Below are 26,302 nucleotides of genomic sequence, written 5' to 3' on the forward strand. Positions count from 1 at the left end.
GTATTGCCAATACAGAGTGGGACCGGGATATCATACAGGAAGATCTGAGTGATCTTGTAAACTGGAGTAATAGTAATAGAATGAAATTAATAGTGAAAAGTGCATGGTCATGCATTTAGGGATTAATAACAAGAATTTTTGTTATAAACTGGGGGCGCATCACTTGGAAGTAACAGGAGGAAAAGGACCTCTGAGTATTGGTTGATCGCAGGATGACTATGAGCCGCCAGAAAAGCTAATGTGGATTTGGGTTGCATCAGGTGAGGTATTTCCAGTAGAGATAAGGAGGTGTTAGTACCATTATACAAGGCACTGGTGAGACCTCATCTGGAATATTGTGTGTAGTTCTGGCCTCCCATGTTTAAGAAGGATGAATTCAAACTGGAACAGGTACAGAGAAGGGCTACTAGGATGATCCGAGGAATGGAAAACCGGTTTTATAAAAGGAGACTCAAAGAGCTTGGTTTGTTTAGCCTAACTAAAAGAAGGCTGAGAGGAGATACGATTGCTCTCTATAAATATATCAGAGGGATAAATACCACGGAGGGAGAGGAATTATTTAAGCTCAGTACCAATGTGGACACAAGAACAAATGGATATAATAAACTGGCCATCAGGAAGTTTAGACTTGAACTTAGATGAAGGTTTCTAACCATCAGAGGAGTGAAAGTTCTGGAATAGCCTTCCAAGGGGAGCAGTTGAGGCAAAAGACATATCTGGCTTCAAGACTAAGCTTGATAAGTTTATGGAGAGGATGGTATGATGGGATAGCCTAATTTTTGGCAATTAATTGAACTTTGACTATTAGCGGTAAATATGCGCGATGGGATGTTAGATGGGGTAGGATCTGAGTTACTACAGAGAATTCTTTCCTGGGTGTCTGGTTGGTGAGTCTTGCCCACATGCTCAGGATTTAGCTGATTGCCATATTTGGGGTCAGGAAGGAATTTTCTCCCAGGGCAGATTGGCAGAGGCCTTGGGTTTTTTTGTCTTCCTCTGCAGAATGGGGCAGAGGTTACTTTCTGGAGGATTCTCTGCACCTTGAAGTCTTTAAACTATGATTTGAGGACTTCAGTAGCTCAGACATAGGTCAGGGGTTTGTTACAGGAGTGGGTGGGTGAGATTCTGTGGCCTGCGTTGTGCAGGAGGTCAGACTAGACGATCATAATGGTCCCTTCTGACCTTAAAGTCTGTGAGTCCTCCTCCGGGATTGCCCTTGACTTCCTGCTCCCCTCCCACGGTACTCCAGTAGCTTAGACACACGTTCCAAAACTCCACCAAAGGAATGAGACTTCGGGTTTACCTCTTCAAAGAGCCATGTGATAGGTGTAGCATATAACACAGAATTCTAACGTACACAGTCTGAAACCTTTTAAAAAAATAATAAACCCTCCATGCATTTCTCTGCCGCAGTTTCCTCTCCACTAGAGGTGGCTGAAAAAAGGAATCCCTTTTTGTGAAAATGTTTATATTTTTTCAGAGCTTGCTTCTGAAGCAGGATGAAATGTCAAAAACAAAATATCCATAGAAAGGGATTTCGGGGGGGAGGGGCGGACCACCTATTTGTGAAACTGACTAGAGACTTCCAGCCTGGTTGCAAGGAAGCAAGAGAGCCCAGCCATTCCTTGCCAACATCCCCAACTGGAGCTGGAGAGGTGCTATGCCTCTCTGTTCCTAGGAGTTTGAAGGGAGAGGGAAAGAAGCAGGGCACGGTGGTGCTGGGCCTCTCTATGCCACTGGGGGTGGGAGGAGGGATCGGCACTCTGCTGTGCTTCAGAAGTTTTACTGAATTTGTAATAGATTCAGCAGACTACTTCACTCTACTGAACTGGCATTTGCTGATGAAACTAAGCTTCAGCAGAAAATTCCCAACCAGCTCTACTCTACCTCTCCAGAGTTTTGTGTGGTTTTTTGGGGGGAAGGGAGTGCAGGGGCAGGATTCATGGTCCTCTGTGGGATGCAGGATCCTTCTCCTGCTGCTTTCTGAGTTCTCTTCTCTTCCAAAACATAGGGCCTCTCCCCCTTGGTCAGCTGGCTTCCTCTGACCTTGGCCTGTCTGTCCCCTTTTTTCTTTCTGCTCAAACTTCTGCCTGTGTCATGATTCGTAGAGCCCTGCAAATCTGCAGATATCTGCAGACCATGTTTGCAGATCGTGGATGGGATGCGGATACAAATTTTGTGTCTGTGCAGGGCTCTATCTATAGGTCTTTCCCCATTAATCTTTTCATAAACTTTTTGCTTTGTCTGTATGTCTTTTTCTTGCTCTAGTAACTTTAAATGCCAGTCCTGGGTTGGGGAAAACTGATTCTACTCCTGACTTCAGCCAACTTCCTTAGCTAATCTATTATCCCAGGGTGCTTAATCCTGAATAGACAGTCACTGAGTTCTAACATCCACCAATGTCCTTGATCTGGCAGAGATGTGACAGCTCATGGTGTATACGCACACAGGCATTCATAATACAGCAGTTTTCATAGTAACTTCATAATATCAACTGTTACCCAAATCATCGCGGCTTCACTTCAGCCTAACTGCATCTGAAGTTCCAAGTTTTTATACGTACATGATAAGTAGAGGTGGCTCTTCACACCAGAACTCTTGAATGGGACACTTGAATTTTGAGTTTGGGTTGAAATTTTGTAGCTCAGGGCTTACCTCTAATTGCAAAGGGTATGGTATACTTCATTTACACTCAGTCTGTTTAGTTGATATGTGTATATGTTCAGAATAAAAGGCATAGAGTGCATCACTGGAGCCATGCGGACTGAACTGTCTTTCTTCTAGAAGGATGGAGTATTTTACCAGAACGATTGAAATGTAAATTGGGTAACTTAAGTTGTGTAAAAAGAAAAGGAGTACTTGTGGCACCTTAGAGACTAACAAATTTGTTTGAGCATAAGCTTTCGTGAGCTACAGCTCACTTCACATCGAAGTGAGCTGTAGCTCATGAAAGCTTATGCTCAAATAAATTGGTTAGTCTGTAAGGTGCCACAAGTACTCCTTTTTCTTTTTGTGGATACAGACTAGCACGGCTGCTACTCTGAAACCTGTCATTAAGTTGTGTAGGAATGGTCAGAAAAGATACTGAGTAAAAATGTCTTGCTGATCCAGTTTGCTTCCTGTGTGAGTATTCGGAGTAATATGCTTATTTCACTGACAAAGATAGGGTTTCTTACTTAGCCTTGTAGATCTAACACAGCTAAAGAAAAGTGACCTAGATTCTCTTCTAGAAGATTTATACAGAGGGTCATATTTTCAAATCTGAATGTTTAATGCTGAATGCTAATCTGTGCACCAAACTTCAGGCACCCAGGTTGAAAACGTGGACATGAGTAGACATTAGGGTCTTCCTTACTATAGTATGTGATGCACAAGCCATTAATAATCAGATGTCATGGTGAGTTTGCAGCACTTGTTAGTTACAGGTGGGGTTTTTTTTAAATCCAGTTCAAATTTACTCAACTAGCCACATAAATGGAATTTCAGAAGGTCACTCGGGTGTTTTAAGAGTTTAACTGTACTTAGTCTGAAGGCAAAATTTTCAAAAGCACTTGAACTATTGTGCCACTGATTTTCAATGACACGTAGGCTCCTAAGTTGTGTGTCTGAAAAATTTTACTCAGTCTCTGCAGCTTGTCCCTCTTTTCTTAGCTGCCTTCTTTTCACTCAGGAGTTCACCAAACCACACTGATTTAAGGATTAATTTGGGATTCTGTGGTGGGTACTCTTCATTGGTATAAAATTGAATTTAGCCTCCTTAACTTCAGTAACAGGAGGAAACATTGCATTTTCACCACTTGCATTTTCTCTTCCAACTTTTAAGTTCAGTTTTGGATCGAAAACAATGACTTGTGCATGAGAGGGGTTTCTCCACACCTATGTTTACCTCAAGTATTCAAACACAAATTCTGCTATGAAAGAGAATCAGAGATTAGTTTATTTTATGGCAACATGTGTTCTCTTAAAAACTAGTAATATACTGTATAACAATATATACAGTCTAGCTTCTTGAGCACTCACAACTGTTTCAAGCTTTGTTAAATAATTCTACATAAAGCACTTAATGTGTATATGCCTTCACCTATATGTACAAAAGGAAAGTAAGTAGGCTTTAGAAATGCATGTATAACAGGCAGGATGGTTCAGCTAGTGTTCATTTATTCCAACTGTACAGTCTACTGCTTGATGGATCTGGTAGTTATATTGAGGTTTTGAAATAACCACTTGACCACCAAACTATTGGTGGGAATGCAACCTATCAAGTTCTGCAGAATTTTTCTTTAAAATAAAATTCTAGACCTTACATTGGGAAGGTAGACTTCCAATTAGGGCTGTCAAGCAATGAAAAAAATTAATTGTGATTGATTCCACTGTTAAACAATAAGAGAATACCATTTATTTAAATATTTTTAGATGTTTTCTACATTTTCAAATATACTGATTTCAATTGCAACACAATACAAAGTGTACAGTGTTCACTGTATATTTTTATTTTTGATTACAAATATTTGCACTGTAAAAAACAAGAGAGAGTATTTTTCAAGTCACTTAATACAAGTACTGTAATGCAATTGCTTTATCATTAAAGTTGAACTTACAAATGTAGAATTACGTAGAAAAAAATAACTGCTTTCAAAAATAAAACAATGTAAAACTTTAGGGCCTACAAGTCCACTCAGTCCTACTTCTTGTTCAGCCAATCGCTCAGACAAACAAGTTTGGTTACAATTTGCAGGAGATAATGCTGTCCGCTTCTTGTTTGCAATGTCACCTGAAAGTGAGAACAGGCATTCACATGGCACTGTTTTAGCTGGTGTCACAAGATATTTATGTGCCAAATGCGCTAAAGATTTATATGTCCATTCATACTTCAACCTCCATTCCAGAGAACATGCGTCCATGCTGATGGAGGGTTCTGCTCGATAACGATCCAAAGCAGAGTGGACTGACACATGTTTATTTTCATCATCTGAGTCAGAAGCCACCAGCAGAAGGTTGATTTTCTTTTTTGGTGGTTCGGGTCCTGTAGTTTCCACATCGGAGTGTTGCTCTTTTAAGACTTCTGAAAGCATGCTCCACACCTCTCAGATTTTGGAAGGCACTTCACATTCTTAAACCTTGGGCTGAGTGCTCTAGCTATCTTTAGAAATCTCACATTGATGCCTTCTTTGTGTTTTGTCAAATCTGCAGTGCAAGTGTTCTTAAAAGGAACAACATGAGCTGGGTCATCATCTGAGACTGTTGTTATATGAAATATATGGCAGGATGCAGGTAAAACAGAGCATGAGACATACTATTCTCCCCAAACGAGTTCAGTCACAAATTTAATTGACACATTTTTTTTTAAGAAGCATCATCAGCATGGAAGCATGTCCTCTGGAATGGTGGCCGAAGCATGAAGTGGCATATGAATGTTTAGCATATCTTGCACGTAAATAACCTTGCAACGCCAGCTACAGAAGTGCCAGTGCCTTTTCTCACGTTTAGGTGACATTGTAAATAAGAAGCAGGCAGCAGTATCTCCAGTAAATGTAAACAAAGTTGTTTGTCTTTGCGATTGGCTGAACAAGAAATAGGAATGAGTGGACTTGTAGGCCCTAAAGTTTTACATCGTTTTATTTTTGAGTGCAGTTACGTAACAAAAAAAATCTACATTTGTAAGTTGCACTTTCAAGATAGAGATTGCACTACAGTACTTGTATGAGGTGAATTGAAAAATACAATTTCTTACCATTTTTACAGTGCAAATATTTGTAATAAAAAATATAAAGTGAGCACTGTTCACTTGGTATTCTGTGTAATAGAAATCACTATGTGAAAATGTAGAAAAATATGCAAAAATATTTAATTTCAATTGGTATTCTATTGTTTAACAGTGGTGTTAATCGTGATTAATTTTTTTGAGTTAATAATGTGAGTTAATGGCAATTAATCGACAATCCTACTTCCAGTTGTGTGGTGGTACAGTAATGCCTTCATTACTCTCTCTGAAAGAAGGCTTCAGTGCTTGTGCTGTTGCTCATAGTGGCTTTTTTACCCTAAGCAGCAATCTAGTGAAATTAAAAGAATCTTTTTACTCAGAGTTGCACTAGTTTAATTTAAATTGTGATTATTTTTTTAACTGATTGTTAAACTAAGCTTTTTCAATTTAGCTTAAAGCCATTAGTACCGGGGGTAGTCATAGGTGGACTGCAGGCCAAATCCGGACCTCCAGACACTTTTGAGCGGACCCCAAAATCTTTTTATATACTTTTTTTTTTTAATTATTTTCTCTGGAATCTTGACCTTGCCTGTTCTTTGACCAGGACATTTGTACCTTGACAAAAAAGAATTGACATTAGGATCAGGTTTAAACTAAACTGAAATATATCCACACCAAGGTTTGCACTGTTCAGTGGAACCTAGCTAATCTGGTGCTAGTTTGTATGCAGGCCAGGCCATAGTAATAAAACCCCTGACCAACTACATCAGTGGGTAAAACACGAATGTAGATCAGAGTTCTTGGCTTCACTTTGCTGCTGCTTGGGGAAAAAGCTATAAATCACAACAATCAGGCAATCAGCAGTTTGCAGTGGAGGGAGGACTAAAACAAAACAGAGGCTGAGGGTGGGATAAACTAATTAAGACACCCCTCGCTCTCATCTGTTTTTTGCAGGATCTGGACGCAGGCAGGCAGAGACTGTCTCATCCAGAAATCAGGGAGGGATGCTGCACATCTAACACCCAAAGGCTTCCATGAAAGACAGACTTCTCCTCTCCCGCACACCCCAGGCAGGCTCTGGGGTGCTCTGGGATACGTTCTACTTAATCTTCCTCCCAACAGCTGGAAGTATGGGTTGGTGGGCTGAGTTTCTCACTGAAGTTTTTTTTGGGCCTCCACAATAGGTCTTGTATTGATCTCTGAGCTGTAGCATGCATATCTAGTTAATGTGTGTCTTGTAAACTTCAAGTCCCAATTTTCATATCTTGGAAATAGATAGTAACAAGTCTCAGATGGCTCATTAAAATAAATCGCTAAACAGAAGGAAAAGTTTAACTTTTTCAAACACACCTTAACATTGTAGAATTTCAAAACTTGAGAGCCAAAGGTTGTATTGTAAGCAGAACTTTCCGAGACAGACATTTATGATCCTGGGGAGCCTTGCTTATGTAAACTGATTTACTTCAAAGATTGACTTTGACCCACTGAAACTGGGCTTTTTATGAAGTGAACATGCAACTACTGAATGAGCTAGTTTTAAGGGAATTACAATAATCCTGTTGTTACACTTTGCTAATAATATAGAACTATTTGTTCCTGTAATATTAAGATTACATATACACTACACCTTCCTTATAACATACATGAATTTAGATTGATTGATTTTATGGTAGTGCCTTTCTTAGTCTAGAAATCTTCCCAAAATAATTCTGTGAGGTGAGTCTTGTGAGTGATGCCGTAGACAGTGGAACCAGTCCTGCACTCTTCAGTAAACACAAAATTCCTGCATTGTAGAGTAGAATCAGTTTTACTGAGAGCGAGCGTTGGCCAAGACCCAACAAAGGTTATCTGCCTCTCAAATGTAAATGCTATTGGCTTTTGAAACTTACATGTGAACGCAGATGCTAGACCTCTATCAAAGGTCTTAAGAGCCCAAGTTTTTGTATGGACCACAAGTTCACAATCCCCAGATGGTAGCACTGTACAAATGTGAGTTAATACTATTCAGTCTAGATAAACTGCCCTCCTAAAAGAGGTTGTAATAAACATCAACTCTGCTCAAATACTGACTTACAAAATAACCTTCTGTTCAACACTAAAGGAACCTTACATTCTAAAATAAAGCTGTCATCATCATGGTTAAACAAATTCTAGAGTGGGATAGAAACTGGCTTAGGAACTTCATCTTCCATTACTACCGGTGGCAGGCATTTTGCTTGAGATTTATCAGCCTCCATCCCCTTTCTTCAAGCATAGGGTCAGATACAAAAGTACTAACTTTCTTTTAAATGTACTTAGTCTTACATGTTCATAATGATGCAGTGCTTTAAATCTTGTGCACTTTCAGAATGATGAACTTTGCTTTTTTTAAAAAGCAAACAAATTAAACTTGTTCAGCCTGATGCTTAATGGTCTTGTTTAAGTTGTTTTAAACTGGAATGCCATTCTTTCTGTGCCACTAGTTTGTTCTTTGTTTACATTAGACTGAGTTTCTTGCTTGCAGCTTTGACATGTAGCTTCTTGAGAGGACAGACTTATATAACATTCACTAACGCATAACTATTCAGTGGTCTGAATTTGACCGTAGGAGAGGGCCTTGCAGTTGAAAGCTGTTTTTGTCCTGCAGTCAAAAGAAGTAATACATAATGACTTTCATACAAGCGATTGGGTGGCCTACTTGCAACTAAGTCCCAAAATAGCCTCTCTTGGTTAGAGAGGCTGCAATGCATCTGAGGGCTGCCCTTGCTACCCTTAGGGAAAGTCTTAAGATCATGAAAAACCCCAATAGGAGTCACTGTCAGATAATCTAGAATATTGTGTACACAAAAATTACATTAAAAGAACAACATTAAGGTTGCAAAGTCAAGCATGCATAAGCTAGTAAATGTCAGAATTGCGGTTGCTTGTGCAACCTTAATTAGATCCCCCTGTGCATACGTACTCTGATATAGTCCTTAATTACCTGATCAGTTTTTTTCCACAGGACCCCTTCTTCATTCAGTGTACAGAATGGACAGTGATCAGTCAATGAGCAACTATTTCACTATTTTGTTTTCTCCACATTGTTCATTGTGTGGTCCCAGGCCCCTGTTTTGTCCTTCCTATTCAAATTCTGCTCTATAGACAAAATTATTAACTTTCTTTTGAGATTTCTCTGTGGCATTCATCACTATTCATCCTTGTGGAGCACTCAAAGACTAATGAATTTATTTTCAAAACCCCATTGTGATGTGAGTGGCGTGATGTTATCCCTGTTTTATAGGCCTACAACCTGGTTTTTGAGAATGATTTTAGAAGTTTATAGCACTTAATATGTTTAAGACAGAGCTCCCATTGACTTCAATTGCCGTGATGAATGCTCAGCACTTTTTGTAAATCAGACCCCAGGATCGGAAGTCAGACAACCAAAACATGAGGAATACAACACAATTAGTGACCATCTGTGAAAAGGTTGATATAAGTGACTTGAATAGAATCATATAGGAACTGTGTGACACAGGCAGAAATAGAATTCAGTTCAATTCTCCAGGGCAGTTCTTCAGAGAATTCAGTTATTTTCCAGCAGTCCCCTGCCTCATTCACTATATGCTTTCCAGTTTCTTCAAAAAGGGAAGCAGGGGTTCTATAGCCAACAGTCTCCTTTCAGTATACACCTCTGAATCATCTCCAGGGCAGGTCCATCCTGTACATTGAATGGGAAGGGGGGGGTCTCTAGCATATGATCATGTAACTAAAGACTATATAAAAGCGTATGCACAGGGGGGCTGAATTAAGGTTTTATGTAGTCTTAACTCTGCAATTTCCAAACTTTGAGTTCTTGACTTTTCAACATTGATGTTCTTTTAATGTAGATTTTGTGTGTGTGTATCTTCCTATCTTTTAAAAAAGCAAACCAAAAAAGCAGAAATGCCATGTGCTATATTGATACTCATATGGGTCATCAGCAGGGTTGGAGCCTTCAGATACACAGCACAGACCTCTGCTGACCTAATGGTAGTAAATGATAGTAATGGTAGGTAGTCCTCCTCTGTGTGGACCAGCATGAGAGTGGGATAGAGAGTGTCTTTCAAATATTTGCTGACAGCAAATGAACGGTGAGACTCAGGAATAATGGGCTCTATTCCAGATTTTAGAGAGGGAGTGTTCTTTACAGGGCTCACTTCCTGTCTACCCCCGAACATAACCTCTTCTGTCCCATCTCCTCCAACCTGTCATTGTTCCAGTCCTTTCTCTTTTCTATCCCTGGATCCTCATTGTAGTACTATTCTGCTCAACTAGCCAGTCCCAGTCTCCACTGCTCAGGCTTCTTATTTCAGTCCGCTCTCTGTGCTCAGTAAATCTTACCCTCATCCCTCCAGACTCCCAGTCCCAGTTCTCCTCTTGTGCCCCAGCTTCTCATGAATATCTCCCCATACCTCTTTCTTCCTGTCTCACTGGTTCTCCATTCCAGTTTCCTTGCCCCATCTAGTCCTCCTAGGTTCACTGGTCCCGTTGTCATCTATTCTGCCTTCATATCAGGTAGTTTACTCCTTTAGAATGTCTGAACCCAGCAGGAGAGTCATTGAAAGCACAGAAGAGACAAGTGCCCTGCCCTCAGTTAAGGTGTCCAGACCTGGACCCAGAATGGCCTTCGGCAGCCCAGAGCTGAAAAAGCAGGAAAAGTCATCCTCTGCCCTGGGCAGAAAAAGGCCCAATACAGATACATTTTTCTGGGAATTTAGCTGCTCAAATGTAAGATGACGCCACTGAGCGTGTGTGAACTAACTTTTATTTCTAAGGTTTATCTTTGACCAAATATGGGAAATTTTTTCACAGAGATGGAAAAAGGTACATCTCTGACATACAGGCCACCTTGCTGCCACTCCCTGCTTCAAAAGATGGAGACTAGAGCTTTCCAAGGAAAAGTACATACGTTTTCCCATGTTAAAAGATTATTTTTCTCTAGCTTTGTTCTTGGAAACAGCTGAAGAATTCTGGCTGAAATTTTCTCAAAAATTCAGCCTGAGGCAAACACCCAGCATAGAAACCTTCAGACCAAATGATTCAAGTTTGGTGAAAGTTATGTGCAACTGAAAAGAGGGTCCTATAATGGGAAGTATCAAGCAACCTTAATAGGTACTGGTACCAACTGCACATAATTTATTCCTTCCATTAGGGAGCTGGAGAAGTTAATCCAGTTCCCTTCCCAGCAAAATCTAAAGTTTTGAAGAAAATAGACAAAACTTTTTGGAATCCGGGCTATTTGGACATGGGGAAAGACCAGTAGGGTGTATATTTAAAGGAAATATAAAGCTATCTATAATGTGCTTTTGTGATCCTATTTAAGGTAAAAGATGACAGTAGTAAATGACTTGAGTACAGTAAGTGAAAAGACCTAGTTTCTCTTCCTGCAAAATTCATTAACTGGGGTGTGGGTGGGGGAAGGGAGAGACTTCAGTTGCTGTGTATATAACTGGGGCTGGGTTCCTGTTTGACCTAAAGTCTGTCTTGATGCAGCAGCACAAGCCAGCGAGGAGACTGTCATGTTTCACCGTGAACGCAGCACATTTAGGCGTCAGGCAGTACGGCGCCGGCACAATGCAGGGAGTAACCCCACCCCTCCCACATTGCTCATCGGATCGCCCCTCAGGTATGGTATCTAAATATTCCACCATCTTTAGCATGCATGCAGCAGACTACATATTTCCCACACCCCCTAGCATTTCCAAAAAGTACTTCCCTTCTCTCCTCACCTTTTAACCTTTTTGGGCTGTCTCTGCATGTCTTTGGACTAGTTGAATTTGTGCATGTGTACGTGGCACTTTTTCCCCCACAGTGACAAGGTTAGCCTATCTCAACATGGCACATGTGGGTTTAGATCAACCACAAAACAAATGAATGGTAACAAACTGACTTTTACTCAGTTCTTTCACTTTTTAATTTTGTGTCAAATCTTTAGATACTTTAAATTTCAATCATAAATAAGAAAATGTTAAATCAGCATCTCTTTTTTTCTCCCAAGGGGGAAGAGGAGAATAGGAGTGCCCACACTTCTCAGGGACTGTAGCGGGGAAGAGATCTGCACCATAAAATTAGCAGGATAATGTAAACAGCTAAACCGTCCTGCAAATGTTCTAAATCTTAGAATGCAGCAAACCACTGCATAAAGAGCCAGGAATCAACCCTGTCAAAATAGAAGTCTTTGAAATAATTCATAAACTATCGTAATCTTGTTTTTAAATGTAATAAATTCCATAATTTATTGTTGCTTGGTGCTAACTCTGCTTATATACTGATTACTTTAACATCCATTTGGTACTTGATATATCTGTGTATTCTTAAGGCCTGTCCTTAACCTTCTAAGTTAACAGTTAATTGCTCCCAATATTATGAGCTCTCCATCTTTAAATTTCAGTAGTACTCTTGTAATTTCTTTTACTAAAAGAGTACAGAAATTGAGCAAACTAATGCCTTAAATCTTTAATACTGTCTAAACCAAACAGTTCGTAAGCAGGAGGCAGGGAATCATGGCTTCACCATGGCACTCCTGAAGCAACATCTGATGAAGTGGGTTTTAGCCCACAAAAGCTTATGCCCAAATAAATTTGTTAGTCTCCAAGGTGCCACAAGTACTCATTCTTTTTGCTCATACAGACTAACACGGCTACCACTCTGAAACTACTAGACAGAATTTCTAAAATATCTTGGATATCAGGATTGATGCTTGAAAGGTCTTGCTTTTAAACACTTGGCATCGATTTTTCTATTCTTTGGGGCAAAAGGAGAGACACACTTAAGTAAGAATGTACACTTCTTCCTTCCCACTTTGAAGATCACATTTTATCCTGAGGAAAATGTAAAACTAGTGTAAAACAGCTTACACTTTCCCACATTCCTCCCCAGTTTGGTCATCTTCTATTTGATCCTAAAAATAAGGTGCAGAATTTGACTTTCCACAGAGTGGCTCATCCTAGTTTTAAGGGAGTGGGGGTGAGAGGAAGTTTAAAATCTGCTTTGTGTCTGAAGCTTACTCAAGTGTGTCTTCCATTTTCCCCCAAATGTGGGCATTTCTCCATTGTTCCCACATTAAAGATCAGTTGTTTTTTCTCTCCCCTTGATATCAGAGTTGCATTGGTTTATTGCAGGTATATAGGCATGCTCCTCCTGAATTTTGGAAGCCACTTTTTAGTGAAGATGCGTAGGTGTGACCCTAGGCACTTGTAATCAGCTGCAGAGACAGTGCCAATGAGAGGGAGAAACTGCCCAAGGGACAGGAGCTCAAGAAGCTCAGATAACTGAAGTTAGACTAGAGTATAGTTAAGGAGTAAATAGTGATAACTTGGCTTCTGATAACCATCTAGCCAACTTTCATTATTCAAGATACAAGTTAGTGAGGTGCATTTTTATTGGCTATTACAGTACATAGCAATACTTAATTGAGTTGATTTTTTTAAAAATAAATTTTACTAAAGGGAAAAATAGACGTTGGTCTTTATTCTTATTGAACATAGATGATTTCAAAACAGTAAAAAAAAAAAAAAAAAAAAAAAAAAAGTGAATAACTTAACAGTTAGGGCCATAGCAACTCTCCGTACTTTGAGTCACCTCTGTCTGCTCTGCATCATGTTCACTTGCATTGTGTTCTCTGCTCTTCTGACGGAGGGTAGAGCAATTGTGTTTTGTCTGTAGGAGATCATGCAGATCAGTGTGAGCGCTAATCATTGTACATCAGCCTAAGAATGGTAACGTCTGTGACTTCTATGGATCAGAGAGAGCAGAATAGGAAGCAAATGAGGAACTATCTCAGATGTCCCTGCTACTTAAAACTGGAGTTGGCAGCTGCCTCCTTCTCCCCGCTAATATAGGCACCGAGATTTCCATGACACGATTGCCTCTGACAAACAGGTGGATTTTGTTGTGGGGACAATGAGAGCGCTGAACTTTAAGGACATAACTTCTTATTCAAAGACAAAAATTCAAGAACGAGAGAACATAGAAAAATTCTGGCCAAGTAAATTATCGTCTTTATACGTGTTGCCCATGCCCTGATTTGTTCCTGTGTAAACGAAAACCGGAACCCATTATCTCAGATCTCTGAACATCTACAAAGAAGCATATCACCAGGAATAAACGGAAATTAAGTATTTGAAATATACATGCAGAGCCAAATACTGGTAGCAGACACCCTACTAAAAGTATTATTTGTGATGCTGGCTAGGAGCCAAATATAGTTTAAAATGTCTTAGCCTATTTTTTTAATCTGACTGCCAGTCAACCAGTGTTACAAATGACCTCATTTTTAGAGCAAAGAGGGTCACTGGTTATTTGTCACAAATTTGTTTGAGATACAAACTGAAATTTATTTGGAAATTATTCATGTTAAATATTCTTCAGACTTCAATATAACTAGTAGAAATAAAGTTGCTCCCTTTTTTGTGTGTAACTTGGTGTTAATGGGAGTTGTATGTGCACTGAAGAGACCCGTGAAGTAAGAAATAAAAACTTAGTGTGCAAAAAAGAAATGCAGAGAAAAATATGAATATATTCCGTTATGAACTGATTTTAGTAATTATGGGGAAAGTGTTGATCACTGCAAATATGTAGGCATTTCCTATCTCTGCTAATAGGAAGTGGTTCTCTATCTTGTTCCTGTATTGCTAATAAACTCTATTGCTTCAAATTTTAAACTTTAATAACAGTTAGGCATATTAACCTTTAGTTGCCCTGATACTGTTTTTCTTTAATACTCTTGTCAATGAGACTTTTCTTTCCTAATCTCTTGACTGTGGCATAATATTAGATGTCATAGATATATAGTCATTAGAAGACCTGTGCAATCCCATCTGAAGTTTCCAACATATATTTTTTTTACAAGGGTGTCTCAGTAGTGAAACATTTTATTAAAATAGACTAATTGCATTGCATAACTAGACATTTGGCCATAAAGATTTTTCAATTAAAATCTCCAGTAAACTCTGAAGGCATGGTGGTAAAATAAATACGTGGACATACATTGCCCCATTTAAAAACAGACTACTTCCAAGCTCCCTGATAAGTACCAGCAGTGTGCTGGGCACTTCAGACATAATGTTGTACACTTCAGTGTACATGACAATTTGTACTAGTGTCAGACTTTAGATTTGACTTCTAAATTTACTTGTGTTTGAAATGGAATGGCTCCAGAAGCTTTTTGTGTTCAGAATTATCTTGTGGACGAGACAGAATAACACTCCTTGTTGGATATTCTATAAAACTGTTACTCAGTGTTTTGCTTTCTTCTTGTCATACGGTTTGATAGCTAAAAGAAGTTAAGTACAATTTTTAACTTATAGCTGTGTTTGAATGAAAATCTATTCAGATAATTATAGGCTGTTTAGGTTAGCTTTATTGCTCTTCTGGGTAATGCTCAAATGAGACAATGAAGCATTCTTGAGGGATGATGTATCTTTGAATCTTACTTCCCTAAAGGCTTCTGTTGCCATGTAGCTCACAGAGAGCCTTGTCTACAGCAGCAAAACACTGAATTAAATAAGGTTGAAAAGCATTCAAACCCGAATATGTTAAAATATGGTAGTAGTGACTTGCAAGCTTGCTTTTCTCCATGTGTAGTGTGCATGTCTGTTTTATTTTGCATGTGCTTTTTTTAACACTCATTCTTAGTACATAATCTTGTGATTTTTTCCAATGATTTTTAAGAAGGGAACTGAAAAGCAGAAGTTCTAGAATATATTCTGTTGCTGTAATCAGGTATAGTCCACACACATACATACTTAGTTGTTGCCTTCTTAGTCAGCTGTAGAACAGCATATTCCTTAAAGGCACCAGAAACCACCTACATTTTGAACTGCGAAAGGGAATGGACAGTGATGTTCTGTGCACACAGGAAACTTGTTTTGCCCAAGCAAACCATAAAATATACAACATATCAGGGTCCTCAAATAAGATAACTTCTTATTTGATAAAAGAAATTGATATAAATAGCCTAGTATGTGATCTGCTAGAATATATGCGATTTTAAAAATGTCTGGGACTTTTTTGCTACTTCATTTTAGAAGATTTTAGTCATGGCTTGATATAACCACCTACAGTGTGTTACTCTGCCCATTTTTTGTCCTTTCAGATCTGTTTCTGTTGAATAATAAGACTTTTTATCAAAAAGGTAGTTTTGAAGTGGAAATAGGTAGTAAGAGGAAAATAGTATTTTTAGAACTTTTAAAACTGGAAGGGAAATAGTTCTGCTGTAAATGCCTCTTGACCCTAGGTAGAAGTGTTTGAAAAGTTATTTCTTGGTGCATGTATATCTTTGGGCTTAAAAGAATCTCTGGTCTTTATAACAAAACTGGGTGTTAATAGTTCTAATGGAATGTTGCCACAATAATCAGTTTAAAAAAAATCCAAACTAATAACATTAGAAATTTAGTTTTAAAGTTTTATTTTACAAAGGTTTTGTACTCCATTCAGCTTGAACAGGTAAGCCACATAAAGCAATATATCCAGAGTTTATGTAACTACAGTCCAGTTACTTGTTAGGGCTACTCCAGAGTTTGACTAGTAACTTGGCCTGAAGGTGTAGAAAACAGAGTGTAGTTGGACAGCCAGCAGGCAAGCAAATGCTCTTGTGGGTCCCTGACGAAAGCAAATAGTAAACAATTCAGTAGCTCTTGCTTTGAGAAGCACCAGGGGCACATAACTATCCGTGACACCATCTTTTTAATAGTTAAGTATTTTTTTAAAAGTTAAAGTAATATCTTACACAACTTTGCCATTTCACATGCAAATGCACACATCACTAGAATAGCATTATGTGGGGCTTAAGGACAAATTAAAAAGCAGTAAGAATAAGCAATTTTTAAATGGTGTAGTAGAGGATATATATTTGTTTAGCTAACTTCTAAATACTCTGCTCTACAGTACTCCTGAGTTGTGATAGCCTATTTAGTAGGCCTAATGGCTTTCTTATGGTATGCTTTATTTTAACTTTGTCTTTTTTTTAATAGTTTTGTTTCATCACTTCTAGCTATTTTTTATTCTTCCCTGTAATGTTTCCCCAATCCATGTTTTTTCGTAGCCTTCAAGATGGTCAGCAAGACCAGCAATCCACAACACAGGTCAAAGTCCAGTCCTGCCCCCCTTCCCAGGCAGCTGTGCTCAGCGCTAGCGCCTCCTTGCTGGTGAGAAATGGGAGTGTCCACTTAGAAGCATCACATGACAATGCATCTGCTGTAGGCGGTAGCAGTTTGCACGATGAACTTGGTATGCAGGCCTTATGTAACCTTGGTGACATGGAAGTTTTAATGCCACAGATTTATGGGTAATAATGCACTGAAATTAATTTAAACTGAGATCTTCATTTCAGAAATGTGTGGGTGCATTTCTTAAAGGGAAATATTACTTCTGGTCAGTTCCCCACTCCTTCATAATTATTCCTTCCCCTCTCCCCATTCCTTTAGCAAATACACTTTGAAAACACCCTTAAAAGAGGCATAGATTTAAGGGATGCTCTGTGTGCTTTCATGACTTGAACAGCATAATAGTTCCAGTATATACACTCATTAGAAGTGGCTGAATTAGCTTTCTTGGTCTCTATTGACTCGATTTCATTTTGGTCACAGAGTTTAGCAGGGATTGAAGTCTATATTTTTCTGGTTCAGGAGGATGAGTGTTTAAAAATGTACTAGCCCTGAAAGCATCTTTTTATGGTGTCCAAAGAATTTCTGCTCCCAGTGGGCCATGATATATTGGACCTTCAAACGTGTGTGGAGGGGTTAGGGTGAGGAGGGTGAGAAATCATAGGAAGTGGAATACAGACAATGTCAGTTACTGCAAGTTACATTTGAAAGAAGTCAGAAGCTTAATTCAAATTAAAGCATCTTACTGTTTGTATTTCTGAGATTGTCTCCTAATAAAATTTTAAGTTACTTGAATGTTATGCTGCTGCTGTAATAAGCATTTAGGTACCATGATCAGGAAGATATCTTCTGCATGTAACTTTACTGGTCAGTTTGAAAAAATTCCAGACTTTTTCCCTCCTTGTCAGTCTTCTCTCATTCACTGGGCCATTTTAGTGCCTTTGTACATACAGTGTACTTTTAAATCAAGAGGTCTTAAAGCACTTAGCAAATATTAATTAAACCACTCAGCCACTTCTGTAAGGTCAGTAAAATCATTAGAGATGGGGAAACTGAGACACAGTAATGTGAAGTGACTTGCCCAAGGTGATACAATAATCTCATTAGAGGTAGAAATGAACTAAGGCAGTGGTTCTCAAACTTATTTCATTGGGCCCCCCTTCTTTGTGTTTGTAGTCATTTACAACCCCCACAAGTACATATAGTGCCACCCAGATCTGAAGGCAGAGTAGAGAGCAGTAGCTGCTGGCTGGGCACCCAGTATGAAGGCAGCACCACACCAGGAGCAGCTCAGAAGTAAGGGTGGCAGTGTGGAAAGGGATATTCATCAATATCACTTTTCACAGCTGACTTAGCACCCCATTGCCATCCTTACTATTGTGCTGCTGCATCTGCTACCCTGGGCTGACAGCTGGAGCCCCACCAGTGAGGGATTGGGAGGGTGGAGGAAGGTAGCCCGAGCCTGGGCTGCCTCCCAGTGAGGAATTGAGGGACGGGGGAAAAAGAGCCCATGCCTGGTGGCAGGCTCTAGCCGTCCCCTTTATCCCCGTCTCCTGGGTGTACACAGCCCCTCTGCATGAGCCCCAGCCACCTGGGGCTGACAGCCAGAGCTTTTTTTTTTAAAGGCACACAGCTCACACCTCCCTTGACACATTCCTTTGCCTCCTTTGGGAGGCCGGCCCCATAGTTTGAAAACCATTGGATTAAGGTGATTTCAAGGGGTCCTTTCTCTAAACAACAAACTGTGGTTCCTAACTTTAACATGTAAACAACTGCTAATGATTTGGGCATCAACATGGGACTTCTAGTTTCCTGGGCAAAAAACACAGCAAAGATATTAAAATAGGGCACCTGTAACAATAACCTTTATCAATGACCGCTAATTATTTTAAGGATCTACCGATCACATGGTTTGAGTGCAGTTTTGTAAAATCATGATGTTGTTAAACTAACAGGTAGTCTGTTTTAGACCTCACCAATAATCCTGCGTTAGGAGATAAATGTGCAACATCTTATTCTTCACAGTGCAGATGAGAGAATTTAAAGAGTTGCTTTGTGTAGTGCACATTTTAAGTACAGTTTTAGCATAGAACTTACCACTCAAAAGTATCTTCTGGTTCCATTGTGTGCAAATTTGAAAGCATATCTTTGCATTTCATGATAATTGTGGTTTTATAACATTAACTGCAGAAATGTGAATCATACCCTTTCAAATCACTGACTTTTTTTGTTCTGTTTTTAAACCTTGGAACACCTGCAGTTTCTAGACAGCTAGCCAAATGATGTTGAAGGATATATGTCTCCATCAGATTCAAGCAGTACCACACTGAAATTCCAGATTTTGTTGTCTATTTAGTTTGAATCATTGAGTTCTCAGTTGAGCATCGATCAGTGCAATTTGAGTGTTGCAGGAATTATGAAAGTGTGTTGCTCCTGCTCCATAAAGTTTTGTTCTTAAAGCAGGAACTCAGCCACATTATGTATGAAGAATACACCAGGACTGCAGCACTTACTCTTTGGGGACAGAATGAATTTTCTGAGAATTTACAAGTAAATGCCTTTATTAGTTTGAGTCAAAATTATTTTAAAACTGAAATTTTAAAATTTAGCACCTGGTGTCATAGTGCCCCGAATTTTTAATTGTTGCCTTCACTTCGCCACTGAACTAGATTGGGCTTTTTTAATCAGTTATCCTCTTTCTTGATTATGGACTCATAGCCTTTTGGACACACAAGAAGTTCTTCTTAAAGTTTTACTTTAAGTCAGTAAGTCAGTCAGTTTTACTCATTTTCCTGAGCTTTGATAAATTAACTAATTTGAAGCACGAAACGTGCATGTTATTGGTTGGCACAATCCTCCATTTTCCCACGTTGAATGTAATCTGATCATGATCACTGGTTCCAAGGCAACCACCAGATTCCAGTCCAGTGATTAATTCATTTTAATCCATCATAATGAGGTCCAAAATAGTTACCATGTGTTGGGTGCAAGACACTTCTTGTGTTAGGGAAGTATCTATAATTTTTAGAAACTCTAATGCTTTTTTACTGCTGGTTCCATGGGGCCGCCAGCATACTTCTCCCAAATTGTAGTCACCTATAACACAGTTTTTCTTTCTACGCGTTTTCAGACAGGTGCATTAGGAGTAACTCATCCTGTTCTTTGGCTTAATTAAGTGGTCTAATAGGCACCCCCTTTTTGGGGATTTTAGTTAACACAGTATCCATATTCATTCAAAATCTTGCAGCTCTGAGTTATCAGTAACTGTAAAACAGGTAATATATAGTATCTTTAGTGCAGATTACAACCCCCACCTCTTTTACCCACTCAGTCGTTTGTAAACAGGTTATAACCAGAGATTTTAACAGTCCAGTCATGAAAATCATCCCACTGGGTTCAGTAATCAAATTTTCTTCTCATCAATGAGAATTTCCAACTCTTATAGCTTGTTAATCAATTCTAACATTGATACACAAGCAATTGAAAATGTTCTTCTCTTCATGTTCTTTGCCAAATTTGTTCAATTTGTTTAGGACATACAGAGATTGTATTGCATTTGCTGCCTTAGCATACTCCCCTTGTGTTATTAGTTTTAATATTCTCCTCGCTGCTCCATCTTGTTCCCAACAAAGAAGATTAGGTCCCTTATCTGTGAGATCCAGGCTTTCTTGTTCATGCAACCCCATCTCTCACTGGAATGTGGCCCAAGATCCTTAAAACCAAAATTTTCAGCCTCACATGAATCATACAGCCAATGCTCCTCTTGCATTTTCTCCCTTCTCTTGCTCATGTGATTGGAAAGATCTGTGAAAGACTTCCTCTTTAGCTCTCTTCCAAGATCCTAGAACCCTCCTATAATGTTGTAGTTCCATTTGATGTTGTCACTTGATCGCATGTGTATCATCACCACTGGAGACTTGCCAGAAAACTTCATAATACTGCCCAATCTTGCCATTGTATCGCATGTTGTATTTTTGCACCAGGGAGACAGCAACCCATCCTTTTGTGTCTCATATCCTTTGCTAAATGTTCTGTCCATTCTTCTGAATATGGAGTCTCTGATGAAAATTGCTTCCCTTCTTAAAAAGAAAAGGAGTACTTGTGGCACCTTAGAGACTAACCAGTTTATTTGAGCATGAGCTTTCGTGAGCTACAGCTCACTTCATCGGATGCATCCGATGAAGTGAGCTGTAGCTCACGAAAGCTCATGCTCAAATAAACTGGTTAGTCTCTAAGGTGCCACAAGTACTCCTTTTCTTTTTACGAATACAGACTAACACGGCTGTTACTCTGAAAGGATATGCTATGCATCCGATGAAGTGAGCTGTAGCTCACGAAAGCTCATGCTCAAATAAACTGGTTAGTCTCTAAGGTGCCACAAGTACTCCTTTTCTTTTTACGAATACAGACTAACACGGCTGTTACTCTGAAACCTTCCCTTCTTAAGAGGTTGAAGAATCTCTTTGGTAGCTGCTTGCTTCATATTGCAGGAGGCATCCATTAGATATGCCCCTAGTAGCTGTTCCATTCCTGCAGAGACAGGTTTCTTGGTTGTTGACTCACTGAGTATCTGAATTATGTGATAATTCTAGCTGGGTTGAATATCTGCTCAATTCATTCATTCTTTTGGTCACAAATCGCTGGTCTGATTCTTCAGTTGCTAATCTCTCCAGATCCCTTATCACACATCCTCCTTGTGGCATCTGTGTCAATGATGTCTGAATTTGGTTGACGAGACGTCTTCATTTTTCTCGAATGCTGTGTAGAGCTGAAATTTGCACTTCCAGACCAGGCATCTTCTCCTCCCGTATGTCCACGAACTTGTACTTCATGAAACCAGGAATCTTATTTCCTTCAGCAGAAAAGAAATCTTAGCACATCCAGGGCAGGGCATAGCAATTGTTCCCCCATCACTTGTATCTACAACCTGCTGTAGCCATACCTAAATGGAAGGAACCACACTTCCTCCTTAACTCCCCTGTCTAAAAGAGCTCCCCAGACTGAGTGCCATGTTGTTCTGAAAATCTGTTCTTGCAACCTGGGAGGCTTTTATATAGTATTAATTTAGCTCCTTATATTTCATAATGTGTTTCCAACTGGCAACTTAGTTTGAGGACAGTCTTTTGGTCGAATTTCTTTAGTTAAATAAGTCCTATGTTCTCAATTCGGTATTCTCTTCCCTGAGTTATATGTTGGTAGCCACATCCAAGTACATTGTAATAGACTTTGTTTTGATCAAATCTTAATCTCACCATCCTTTTTAGCAATCTAAGTAAATACCGTATTAAAGTATTGGGATGTTAATATTGAGGGTTATAAGACTAGAACCAGAAACTCTTCAATTAAAATGCCCAACTCTGATACTGATTTCCTCCTAGTATTGGTCAGTCTTCAACTCATGCTAAGTTTTCTGTCTCTAAAATCAGAGCTTGAAAAGTCTGCTTGCACGTGTCACGTAGGAAGTTTTCCTAGGTGAGTGCCATCAATTTATGCAAGATCTAAGCGGTGCTGTTTAAAAATAAATAAATAAATCCGGCCCTTGCGCTTGCAAAGAGAACCTTCCGAACTTGAACAGTATGTAGAAATGCTGTGCTGTCTTAAGTTTGTAAACAGACTCTGATGTTACTATTGTTAAGTTTTTCCAAGTTATGACGGTGTGAAAACTAATCTGATTATTATCCGCTTTCACTGGTGCTAAGCAGAACCCCCAGGTAGTAAAATCAGTTTCACCTATTGGTGCTTGGGAAGTCACTGAAGCCATCCTAACAGGAAAAGGACTCAAAAATAGAGGATGGGGAAAAGAGGTACAGTAGTAGATACTTCCTGCTTGGCAGCAACCAGAAAGTTGAGGGAAAGGAGTAGTAGTAAAGGCCACCTCTATTGTAGTAGCCAGGAAGCTGAAAGAAAGGTAAAGTAATGGATAATCATAAGGCTAAGGTTTTGTCATGGTTATTTTTAGTAAAAGTCAGGGACAGGTCACGGGCAATAAACAAAAATTCAAGGAAGCCCATGACCTGTCTCTAACTTTTACTAAAAAATAACTGACAAAATGTGGCTAAGCCCGAGCCCTGCTGCAGGAGGGTAAAGAAAGGGGGGCGTGGTCCAGTGCCTGCCGGCATGGTGGCTAGAGCACAGGGGTCTGCCTGGGAATGGTGGCTTGGAGCTGCCGGGGTCTCCTGACAGCTCCAGCCTCACTGTCCTGGGGCTGACACACAAAATGTCATTGAGGTTACAGAAGTGGTGGATTCTGTGACCTCCGCGATATAATCTTAGCCTTAATCATAGGACTGGAGGGGACCTCAACAGGTCATCTAGTCCAGTCCCCTGCACTCATGGCAGGACTAAGTATTATCTAGACCAGCCTTGACAGGTGTTTGTCCAACCTGCTTTTAAAAATCTCTAATGATGGAGGCTCCACAACCTCCCTAGGCGGTTGTTTAACCACCCTGACAGAAAGTTTTTTCCTTATATCCAACCTAAACTGCCCTTGCTGCAATTTAAGACCATGGCTTCTTGTCGTATCTTCAAGTTAAGGAGAACAGTTTTTCTCCCTCTGCCTTATAACTACCTTTTATGTATTGACAATTGTTATCATGTCCCCCCCTCAGTCGTCTCTTCTCCAGACTAAACAAACCCAATTTTTTCAATCTTCCCTCATAGGTCATGTTTTCTAGACTTTTAATTATTTTTTGTTGCTCTTCTCTGGACTTTCTCTAATTTGTCCACATCGTTCCTGAAATGTGGCACCCAGAACTGGACACAATACTCCAGTTGAGGCTTAATCAGTGCGGAGTAGAGCAGAAGAATTACTTCTCATTTCTTGCTTACAACACTCCAACTAATACATCCCAAAATGATGTTTGCTTTTTTGCAACAGTGTTACATTGTTGACTAATGTAGCCACACTTTTAGCAGCCAGTGGTGATAGTGAGTGAAGCACTTCAAATGTACAAGCCATTTCCAAATTGAATGCAACACACCAGATGACATATTTGAGCAAGGTCCAGGCACAGCACCCCTGATGAGAATCCCAGCATTCTTTCCTTTGCTAGTAGCTGGAGGCACAAGTGTGGCTCCTCAACTGGGCATTGCACTTGATGGATGGATAGTGGTGAGCAATATCTTCAGTACTTCCAGTACTTCCACAGTTAGCTTTAGTAGTAGTTGTAGATACAGCCTTCACGTTATTAGACTAGTATGCTGTGGGAGTTTGTATAGCTTGTATAGCTGTGGGGGCTTGTATAGATTATACTGTTACTTCAGAAAGAAAGTATCAAAGATTTTGAGGGGGAGGGAGAGGCAGAGAGCAAAATATAGCGTAGAAGACAGTGTTGGGAAGGAAAAGCAAAATGTTCTGAAAACAGACTGTCCTGATGTACTGTACACAGCTTTTAATTTGGTGTGAGCCCATGAAAGGGAAAAAATACACTTCAGCATGTTGGTTTTTGAAGCATGGCCTGGCAGCACAGATACTTTTCACTGTGATTAGTAAGTTAAGTCCGAGGGCAAGTAGGTGTCAGGTAAATTTTGTGAAGTCCTTTGTCACAAAGGGGTGTGGATGTTAATGTTTGTGGGGCAGTTTAAAAATGAAGAGTGCTAACTTACTTGAACAAGTGCTTGATTTCTGGACCTAGGTTGAGAGATGCCTGTAAACCATTCTTGTGAACTTCAGCTGTATCCTTCATTTTAGAAAGTGTAATATGATTGATCTTGTGGTTATAGCACAGATCTAGGGGTTCGGAGCCCTAGGTTTTATTCTAAGCTGTGTCACAGACTTCTGTGACCGTGGGCAAATCACTTCACCCCTTTTTCCTTCTCTCTAAAGTGGGGGTGATGATTACCTCTCAAGTTTATTGCAAGGTTTTAATTTATTGATTTTTCTCAGAATTTTGTTCCTTGGAAAGGTCCAATAGATGATCACAATTTACAATACTGTCTCTCAGCGTTACTTGAATCACTTGCCAGTATAAATGCTTGAAGCTTGAATCTGAATCAGTTCTCAAACATATGTGCAAAATAATAAAAACAAATGAATGGGTGGAGGAGGGGAATTTTTAAAGGCACAAGTAGTAGGCGCTTAGTTTTCATTTGTACCTTTGGGAAATCTCCCTTTTGGTAGTTTGTCAGGTTGCTCTCGATTTTTGGGCTACTATTGTCATAAACTCTTACCTTTATATTAAAAAAAAAAAAAACAACCAAAAACCACTCGAGTTCCAAAAACATAATTATATGGACTTTACCCCAAAGCTGAACATATGAGGTCAGTTAAATTGCATCTTAAAAGGAGAGAAAATTTTGCATAGCAGTGAATATCCTCAACTTCTGTTGACTTGAGTGGGTTTGTCTTGACTAAGATTCAAAAATATGGTGTTAGCTAATACTTTCTAACATTTTCTAATTCATTCTAATGTTAATGTAGACTTCACCACGTGCTAAGCTGGCCAAATTGCTTCATCAAGGCTTTCAGCATCTTGCAGAACTAGACCCTAGGAGGCTAGACAAAGGCAAACTGATCTTTAGCCAATAGGAAACGTGAAGTGCGTTCTGGAAGTAATTTGTCAGGCAAATACTTTAGAACACTTATATTCTAAGCATGTTTTATGCAAGTTAAGTATTTCTGGCTTCAACTATCTGAGCTGCTGATTCTGCCTTTCTTGCGCCTCGTAGCTGCTGAAGGCCAGCTCAGACAGGATCCCATGGATCTCTACGCCTCTCATTCTAGAGCCACCACTCCTCTGTCTTTGGGCACATAGTATTCTCTGATCCTTGTAGCAAATGCCCACAAGCATCTTTTCCTCTTGCCATCTCAGTTCAAAAATGTAATCTGTATTTTGGTGCTTGAGTAGCACTGTGTTGGTTATATGCCAATATCCAGAGCTTCTCTAGGTTGACATAACCTCTGGAAGTATTTTTAATCTGAACACATTTATAACCAGAGTTTTCTTCCTTTGCCTAAAAGGTTACTAAGATTTCTATCAAACAGTAACTAAGGAGTTGTGTGGGGAGATGCCACCTGGTGGCCAACCATATTACTGCCTGTATTTCTGTGCCTGCAGGATAAGTTTGGGTGATCTGCTGCACAGCTGAAATTTGTTGTTTAGTCTCGTTTCTCAAATCACAATTCTTAAAAACAATTATAACTTAATAAAAATATATATTGAGAATCTGAACACTTAAAACTGAAGCAGATTTTTATCTCTTTATTCCCAAGAGTAAGCAGTATCACTTCTGCTGTGCCTTAGAAAATTGCAACGTGATAAATGACTGTTCTGAAATTGTATAGATGTTTTGTACTCAAACTAGTTAAAAGTAACATGAGATTTAAAAAAATCTTAACTTTTATTTTCAAAGACGGCTGTGGCAAGAGGATGGAGAGGGATAGATTCTTACTAGGTAAACATTCAATATCTATTTATAGTCTTCCATAATTAAATATACAGAATTAGATGTGTGTCCATTGGCATCTTTTGACTAGAACTTGGGGGAAGAACTT

General features: G+C 39.4%; 1 protein-coding gene across 15 annotated transcripts in view; it reads left to right on the plus strand.

Annotated features, from left to right (window-relative positions):
- PCNX1 (pecanex 1) overlaps positions 1–26,302 on the plus strand; it is a 129,681-nt gene that overhangs the window by 38,073 nt on the left and 65,306 nt on the right. For 5 of the 15 annotated variants that reach the window (XM_043548034.1, XM_043548035.1, XM_037900319.2 and 2 more), the window contains 3 exons: positions 11,198–11,330; positions 16,749–16,933; positions 26,161–26,202. The exons of 4 other annotated variants lie outside the window; for them this stretch is intronic. In XM_043548034.1, the coding sequence (XP_043403969.1) occupies positions 11,198–11,330; positions 16,749–16,933; positions 26,161–26,202 (360 nt within the window). The remainder of the gene's footprint in view (positions 1–11,197; positions 11,331–16,748; positions 16,934–26,160; positions 26,203–26,302) is intronic. 6 more of the 15 variants (XM_043548036.1, XM_043548037.1, XM_043548038.1 and 3 more) reach the window with 3 other exon arrangements.

Source organism: Chelonia mydas, chromosome 6 (genome assembly GCF_015237465.2).
Source record: "Chelonia mydas isolate rCheMyd1 chromosome 6, rCheMyd1.pri.v2, whole genome shotgun sequence".
Lineage (NCBI taxonomy): Eukaryota > Metazoa > Chordata > Testudines > Cheloniidae > Chelonia > Chelonia mydas.